General features: G+C 37.4%; 1 protein-coding gene and 1 pseudogene across 1 annotated transcript; one reads left to right on the plus strand and one right to left on the minus strand.

Moving 5' to 3' along the window:
• Positions 1-5453: 5453 nt before the first annotated feature.
• On the minus strand, positions 5454-6409 carry LOC146487594 (uncharacterized; annotated as a pseudogene).
• A 681-nt stretch (positions 6410-7090) lies between these two features.
• Positions 7091-8321, plus strand: LOC146487595 (uncharacterized). The gene is made up of 2 exons (XM_085129904.1): positions 7091-7460; positions 7869-8321. The coding sequence occupies exons 1-2, from the start codon at positions 7092-7094 to the stop codon at positions 7944-7946; spliced, it is 447 nt and encodes a 148-aa protein (XP_084986030.1). The 5' UTR covers position 7091; the 3' UTR covers positions 7947-8321.
• The last annotated feature ends 597 nt before the right edge of the window (positions 8322-8918 follow it).

An 8918-nucleotide genomic window follows, 5' to 3' on the forward strand; every position in this document is an offset into this window, starting at 1 on the left:
CGCGTTCGCCGCACTTTAATTTACGCACGTGTAAGTTTCACCTGTCGTAATAGCAATGCAAACACGTCCTGAAAAATGTAACTAGCTTAAAGCAATTTGCTGAAATAAGCGTGTATCACAATGTATATTCACAAAGGTCTAATTTTCAAGACTCATTTCTAAGCAACTGGTTTTCCCCTTAAAACGGCACGCGATCACAATAGAACGTGTGTTTATGTCCCTAACAAGAACGTCAACAAACGCTTATCTCCGAAATCTAATGACGGTTTTGGCGCAACCTATGCACGTAAATAAACTTGTTTGACGTTAATGCTCAGTAAATAACTTTGAATCACGTCCTTACAGACCGCACAAGCGAAAATGGCCTTATATCACTTCTTTATTTCCAAACTTAGGCATATTTTCTGACTTGCTAACTGAAAACAATGAAAATTGCGGCTATGACGTCATTCCAAAAATAACCCAAAATTACCTTTCTTCTTCTGCCATTTGTAATCCATGAAACATCCACCAATAAAACCCAATTTTGCCAAAACCCCTCACAAATAGCCAAACGTAGACCACTTCCCAAAGCGATCCATAAACTAACAGAATGCTCATACAGCGTCAAAGCGCTCAGACAACCAGTTGCAAAAATAGTGAGACACTCCAACCAAAAATCGCCCTTTACCACTTCAAATTGCTGCCGCTCATAAATCTGTGAGACATGACAGTACCCCCCTCCCTCCCCTCCATACAAAGTTGTTCCTCCAAATTTTGAGCGTCATCTTGCATTGCTAACAACATTGATAAGGGGGGGAGGGGGAATGGAAAGCACGTGATCACGGCAACTTCATTTAAGGCCAAATATGTTACAGTGTCTCAAGTCTTTTTGCAACTAGTTATAGTTACATACCATGGCGCATTAAGGTTGCTTTTTTTTTTTTTTTTTTTTTTTTTGAACTGTCCTTCGCTGTGATGGTGGACATAAACTCGGTTTTTTTCAAGTCTTTAACGGTATTTTTCACCTCAGTGAGACTGTCCCTTACTTCAGCGGGGAAAAAGAGGACTTCCGATTTACTCTAAGTAAAGATACCTATTGTGGCGTTCTTTGTGTGCCAGATATCATGCAAATCCAATTCTGACTGCAGCTGCTCTATTGCCCCATGAGAACAAAACAATGCAGCACCCCATTCTCTTCTCCAAAAGACCTGATTTTCCTCGGTGGAATGTGTTTCTTGCAGGAAAACAGTATCTGGTTTTTGTTTTCCCAGCCAAGTAAACATCGCCTGGGTATCAATGAAATAAATTAACCTTCACCATTTGTAGTAACAAAAATTATCAAAAAGATAAACACAAGAATTGTGGAGGAGGTGATCTTTATATGGTTTTTAGTAAATAGCCATAAACACATAACTCTGATTGAAAAGTTTAAATCCGAGCTTTGATTGCTGAAAATGTTTCAGGTAAAAGAATGATACATGTACATGTATGGTGTCATCATAACTACAGTTTAAAAAATAGCTTACATACAAAATTTCATACAAAAAGACATCTGTTTAAAATCCGCACCTATTCTGCTATGTACAAGCAATTCCAACATTAAACCATATAGCACTAGATACCAAATGCATGTTACATTGCAGTTATGTCCTCTGTTGCAGACATGACCTTTGACATTATGTGATATGATGGGCCAATCACATAATGCAATCTATCTTAGCCCACGCAAATTAAGACTGGTAAAGAGACTCCTTTGCAGTTTGGTCTTGGAGCAAAATTGATTTTTCGATGGGGTGAGGGTAAGTGGCAAATAAATTTGACTTGATTTGAAAGCAATGAAAAGGCGGCTTACACCGATTGATTTCGAAAGCAACAGTATATGTGTTGGTGTTCAGTTTCCATAAGCCTTTAAAGACCTTTTTTATACTATCTGCATACATAAAAGGATAAATCAATATAGTACGTTGGAAGTGTTAAGCAAAACAGTGGCGATTGAGAGAAGGAAAGGTCAACATTGAACTTACGACCTAACCAACAAGAAGGAGGACGCTTTTTTTCCCGACAAACAGGAGAGCTTCAAACTCAAGGATTCTCCTTGATCTTCGTATCATAGCATTCCAAATTTTATCTACAAACTTAGTGCGGCCTAGTTAAAAGGAAAATTGCTGCAACTTAGAGCGCAATATTTTTGGCAACGTTCTGAAGTTTTATTACAATAGTACTGTTCCAATTGTTCAGTTGTGTCCTCAGTCTGAGGAAGTGCTCGCTTTCATCTAATGCCTGCAACACTTCTTCCATGCTGGTCAATCGTTTGATTTCCACCTCCTCACCCTCATCAATTCCTTCAACTTCAACTTTATTAGGTGGTTTTTGAAAAAAAATTACATGTACAATTTCTTGGCACCGCTGGTAGCAAGGCTAATCTAGTCTTGCCAGGATGTCAAAAAGAAAGAATGACTTAAACTGCTAAGTATGAAGGCAGACTGAGCTATAATATCAAAGATACAAGAATAAGGAAAGTTTGAAATGAAATGAAATGATCTTTATTAGGGCTCCAAGAAGGCTCTTCAGTCCTAATTTACACAAATTAGTCATTGTCTACAAAAGGAAAAATACCTATCAATCCTAATTTACAAATGTATATTAAATATTATCTAGAATAAAAAGGGCGTTCAGTCCTAATTTGCAAATAATAATCATCGTACAATGATACAATTAACTATTTGAAAAATATAATTGGAAAAGATAATCTTTCAATTTCCTCTTAAACATTGATAGGTTCCGCATAGTTACTGATCGGTACAGAAAAGATTGCTGCCTAGCAGCAGATTTGTATCCTGGAATATCTAATTTGTTCTTATTTCTAGTATTTCGATCATGCACAGTAGCCCTGTGACAAACCAGGAACAGAGATATCGAGGTGCTAGTCCCTTAACACATTTAAATGTGAGAACGCCAACAGTATTTTTCAGCATAATACTGACAGGAAACCAATTTAAGTCCCCCAGGACAGGTGTTATGTGTTTGAATTTTCTCGAGCCTGTGACAACTCTTGCAGCAAAATTCTGGACAATTTGCAGTTTGGAGACGTTCTTCTTTGATGTGCTGGACCATAGAGGAAAACAATAAAATAATCGACTTAATAACAAAGCGTGGATAAAATTCTCTAAAGACTTTGAGTCAAAAAGATATTTAATTCAGTTAATCTGGCATAGGCTAGCGAAACAAGATGAGACAGTGTTCGTAATATGATCATCAAAGCTTAGCGTTTCTTGGGAGGACTAAAATAATTAAGAACTTTTTTGAGCTCCTTTAAAGGCAACACAGGAGAAAAGACAAGGAAAACATGAAATACGGTAGGAAGGAAAGGAATGACAAAACGGTAGTATACAACTATGTCAGTTGTGATTTGACTTTTGTTACTAGAGATTCAAAATCGTAATACAAGTCTTCAGAATCTAGGATGTTAAATAGTACAATTTTGATTTTCTTTTTGAATAGCGATTTGGGTAATATGCGGAGCTTTGTTGGTAACTCACAGAAGATGACAGAAGACAGGAATAATAAACACCATGTCTTACTCCCAGAGAGGAACACCTGTCATTACAATTTGAGGAAGAAACGAAAATTCAACGCTAATTTTAAGACAAACAGATGAAAGAACTCATTCCTTCTTAGTAACGCGCTCAAATTGTAATTTTTGTCATTTTATAGCAGTTTCTTAACCTTTGTAATTTTTTATAAAATTTATTGTAAAAAACTATATAATTCAACCCCTGGATTGCAATTTAGTTTTAATAAAGCATCTATCTATCTATCTATCTATCTGTAACTCATTCCACAGCTTCACACCGGCTCTAGAGAAAGATTGTCTTTTTATCTCCAGCCTTGATCTTTGTATATAAAAATTATCAGATACGAAGATCGTGTATTATAGGAATGTACTTTCTTTGTAGGAAGAAATAAATCTTTGAGGTTTGGAGGGACACAATCATTATTAACGTTGTGCATCATTTCAGCCAGCAGTTTATAATATAGACAATTCAGAGGTAAGATTTTTGCGTTTAGGAAAAACGGGATTGCATGGTCACCTCTATCAGCAAACTGCATATAACGTAGGGCACACTTTAGTAGAATAAAAAGTTTACTCTATTGGGTTTTGCTCACTCGTCCCCACACAACTAGTCCATAATGCAAATAGGGAGCAATAAGGGAATTATAAATGCTAGTGAGGGAATGAAAAGGAACGAAATGCCTAAGTTTTGACAACAGACCAATGGTTTTACTGACTTTTAGAATAGCGGTATCAACATGAAATTTCCATGACAACCTATAGTCAATGAGGACACCGAAATATTTTACGTATTCTCTACATTCCAGATACACATAGTTATTTGTTAGGGGATCATTGATATATATTCTGGTAATGAATGGGAGTCTTTTCTGGTACGGCGGGAGATCACAAAGTTAGATTTTGTTAAGCTGGGGTTAATTTATTCGATATTAGCCATTGATATATATTTTGTTCAGCTCAATATTCATGGCAATCTCGTGCCCAGTGTCTTCAGGCTTTTTGGTCAGCGGGGCAACGCCGGGAAGACTCTGGCTGTTCCGTAACGGTTTCCATTGTTTTACCGCAGAAATCCTGCGGTAATAAAATTCGATGTCCCCAGAGTCTTCCCGGCGTTGCCCCGCTGACCAAAAAGCCTGAAGACTCTGGGTACTAGATTGTATTCATGGTATTTTCAAGGAATTTAAGATTTTTGCTAGATGAGAGTATATTAGTATCGTCTGCAAATAATTACAAGTTAAGTTTTTTTGAGCTAGAGCGTATATCATTAGTGTAGAAAAGAAAGAGCAAAGGCCCCAACACAGAGCCCTGAGGGGCCCCACAAGTTATACTAGTCTTCTTTGATGACATTTGTCTGACAAAAGTCACCTGTGTTCTCTCTAGATAGGACCTTAACCAATCATTAATTATTCCATGAAAACCGTAAAAATCTAGTTTTTGTAGCAAGATGTTATGTCAAATGCTTTTTTTAAGTCTATGAAAACGCCACACAAAACTCCCCTTTATCCATATTTGAATGAATTGCATTAGCTATGTCAAGAATTGTGTGATCCGTTGAATGGCCATGTCAAAACCCATACTGGGGTGAACAAAGAGGATTATTTTTATTAATAAAGGATTTCATTCTTTTATATACGAGTTTTTCAAAAATTTTATTGAAGCATGATAACAGAGAAATTGCTCTGTAATTATTAGGGTCTGTTTCGTCATTGGATTTGAAGATCAGAATTACTTTCGCCACTTTAACTTTAGATGGGTGATTGCCAGAGTCAACTGATTTATTAAAAATCTGTGCAATAATATCACTTATGATATCGGATGTGGATTTAAGTATGCTGACTTGGCATGAATAGAATCCATATGATTTGTTGTAGGCCTAGAGAGAATTTCAAATTTAACTTCATTTGATGTTATAGGCTGAAATAAAAATGATGACACAGGTGATTTGCAAACTTGCATGGAGAAACAGATTTTGCAATTCTCTATCCTTCCATCTTTTCAATTCACTCACTGGTCTTAATTTTCGGTTGAAATCATGTGGAAACTCCACATTTAGCATGGCCTCATCGATCTCTTCTTTGAAATTGGCAAGGAATCCATTGTCACTTTGATGGTCTAGCCAGATGTTAAGTCTTCTTAAAAATTCACTAGCAAGAACGAGATGCATGTAGTCCAACAAGACTTTACACGGAACATCAAGAATGTTCAGAAGAGGAAAAAGACCCTGAACACCAAATACTGACTTCCCAGTTCTTTCTGCTTCCTGTACATGGACAAGTGTTTGGGTGTGTCCATTGAGGTGGTAACTGATCAGTGTAAGGGTAAATTAAAATACTCCCTTTTTCTTGCTGAATTCCTTCTCCTGGATGTAAGTAAATGGAGCAGCCACTCTTGGCATTAAACTGACAAAAATACAGGGATGGGGGGTTTTCAAAAAGATCAACAAGATAGCCAATTGTAAAACGACGTTTTCCACAGAAATGTTTGCCAGTCTCCTCCAACTTTCACTTAACCATGCTGAAGCTGCTCCAATTCGGTCACAAATTTCTCTTGGAAACGTTCAGATCTGGCCTTTTTTGGAGTGCAGGAAAGACCACAAACCAGGATATTTGGAAAACAATACCTCAGTTTGGTTGGATGTTCCACAACAAAACAATGAATTGGCCAGAGATTAATAGTCTTGAATTTGACTGCAGGTGCTCCATCTATGTGGTATACCAGTGAGATCAGCTATCCTACATCATCTTTGCCTGGTGTTTGCTGATACACTTTACCACAGCAAATATCATAGAAGAAGCGTTAACCATGAACATGGTCATGTTGTTATTCCTTTATTTTGTCCCAATATACTGTTAATATCAAAATATAAAAAAAACAGGATGTTTAAGGGACTGTATTCCTATATTCTTTACTTTGCAAGATAATAATTATCTTGGAATTTAGAAGAAAGCAACTATCAATTATCAGAATAATTTTCAATACATGTTGTCAGAAGAGTTGTTACAGTCGAAATTCCCATTAGTGACTATTCACAATGTCATGCACTGGTGGTGACGATTACAGGATGTGGTCACTTATGAGAGTACAGACCACGGGGGTCTCCATTTTGAATCATAAGCAGATGGTAACAGCAGCACAGTTTAGTCCATACTCTGATTCCTAGAAACAACAAGACAATGATATTTTCGCTTACATGTAAATCAGACATGAAGAGCCTTGGATGTGACTTTGACTAAAAATAGAACACACTGATCATTTGCTTTAAAGATTTCCTTTTTGCAACCAATTTACGAATCACTTGCTACAGGTGGTCAGTTAAAGTGCCTATGAACTAAAAATTGTTTTCATTTAGTTTTAAAGTTTACCTTTAAAATACAGGTTTCCAAGGTTTGAGAACTGTAGACTTAAAAATGACGATTTTACAAGCCTTTAAAGTCGTGCTACTTTACTCTCAAAAATGGTATTTGAATCGCGCGACCAAAATATCACGTGATATCAACCTCTGATGTCACTTTCTTGACAAATTCGTTCCCGCAATATGGAGGAAAAGAAGCAGCGAGGGCGGTATTGCATTGCTGGTACGCCAAACCAGCAAAGCTGCCAAAACAGATCGTTTACCCCGGGTATAGGAATGTACCAATTTCCCGCTGATCCAGCTGTGAGGGCCAAATGGGTCCAGTGTGTCCGTAGACATAGGCATGATTTCAAGAACCCAACGTCAAAATACACTTCACTCTGTGTGGCTCATTTCGAGGATTCGTGTTATGAACGCAGTTTATCCGTTCTAAGCAGCATGGAGGCCGCGGGGATGAAAGTAAAGCATTGCCTGAAAAAGGACGCGATCCCAACGAGGGATACTACTACTCCACCAGGTCAAGAAGAACTTAGCGAGCGAAGTAAACGACAGGTGAGACAAGTTTCATGCTTCTGTTTTTACACCTCATGGTCATTGTTTCACGACCTTCTCTGCGATCGCCGTCGCCGATATTGTTGCGAGAAAGGTTTTTGTTTTGATACATGATTCTGACTTAAACATTGTAAGAATTAATTCCCAAAATGATGCTTACAAAACCAATACAGGTTTTTTAATCCTTATACATTTATAAACTTAAGCTTCACTCAAATAATCGATATTGTGAAATAACATGCATAATAATAGTTTGATTTTCCTCGTGGTTTTGGTGAAGGTGAAGGTTTATTATAGGGTATTTATTTTGAAGAAAGGACTTAGAATGTAAGTCTTACTTAGTGATACATGTACACAATTTGCAAATACATGTATGACGTTACAAACTATTCGTTGTATTTCTTTTAGCTGAAACGTGATGCACTACAGCCTGTGTGTATCAAGCAGACCAGAAACACGAAGGAAAGTAACATCTTCAGAGAGTAGTACATGCACCACACCACCGTGTCCCGAGAGTACAACAGTACCATCTTCTGAGGGCACTGTAGTATCATGTTCAGAGAGACAAGAGTCGCATTTCTCAACCCCCTCTCAAGGTGTAGAATGTGAAGATACCCATTCAAACGTCGATGATGAGATACCCATTAGCACACCATCATCGTCTAATTTTGTGATGGGTATATCGACTACAGTTGCGAGCACACCACTTTCATCAGCCCAAAGCTGTAAAGGGTGTGCCAATTATCAATCAAGGTGCCACAATTTAAAGAGAGTAAATGGTCGGCTGAAATTAAAAGTGTCCAATTTGCAAATGAAAGTGTCCAGTCTGAAGAATAGCATCAAACAGATAGAACATGTGGGTTTTGTTGAACTTTTGCCTCAGTTTTAGTTGTTGCTTTTTTTTTTTTTTTTTAAGAAGCCAAGTAGGATGTACATGTAATACTACAAGTGCTAGTACAGTGTACTGTTTCTATGACGACAGCCACTACCACCAAGTGCTGTCACTCCTACTGCTACTATTACTACAATGGAACAATTGAAAGAACACGAGAACATGTTTGATAAGTGGATAACATTAGCCGTGCTTTTTAGCTTGGGAAAAGGTTATCTCTGATTGGCTCTAATGGCCAATAACATTGGAAAATGAATAACAGCTTTTAGTGCCAATTATAATGTAAAAGTATTAATTAATTTGAAAAGGTGTTTATTATAATCAAATTAAAACCTCCTGGCTCTTTAACCGAGCGATTTTCAGAGAGGACAGGTGCTGATTTTACCAAGTCTTCAGGCATAAAGTGAAAGGGATGGCAAATGGTGAATTTGAAACAATCATCTCTCTATGCAAGGGAAAAACCCTTTTGAACTAAGATCGAGACTAACTATTTTGCCGAAAAAATGAGACTGCAAGACATACACAGCCGCTCAAAAACGGAGACAGAGACCTGTGAAATTTGACTA

This window comes from Pavona decussata, unplaced genomic scaffold (genome assembly GCF_977016875.1).
Source record: "Pavona decussata unplaced genomic scaffold, jaPavDecu1.1 SCAFFOLD_14, whole genome shotgun sequence".
Taxonomy (NCBI): domain Eukaryota; kingdom Metazoa; phylum Cnidaria; class Anthozoa; order Scleractinia; family Agariciidae; genus Pavona; species Pavona decussata.

What these genes read in the sequence shown, in the direction of transcription:
- LOC146487595 (XM_085129904.1), top strand. Translation starts at nt 7,092, where the DNA reads ATGGAGGAAAAGAAGCAGCGAGGGCGGTATTGCATTGCTGGTACGCCA. An exon ending in GCGAGCGAAGTAAACGACAG is followed by an intron (nt 7,461 to 7,868) that starts GTGAGACAAGTT and finishes TATTTCTTTTAG; the next exon opens with CTGAAACGTGATGCACTACA.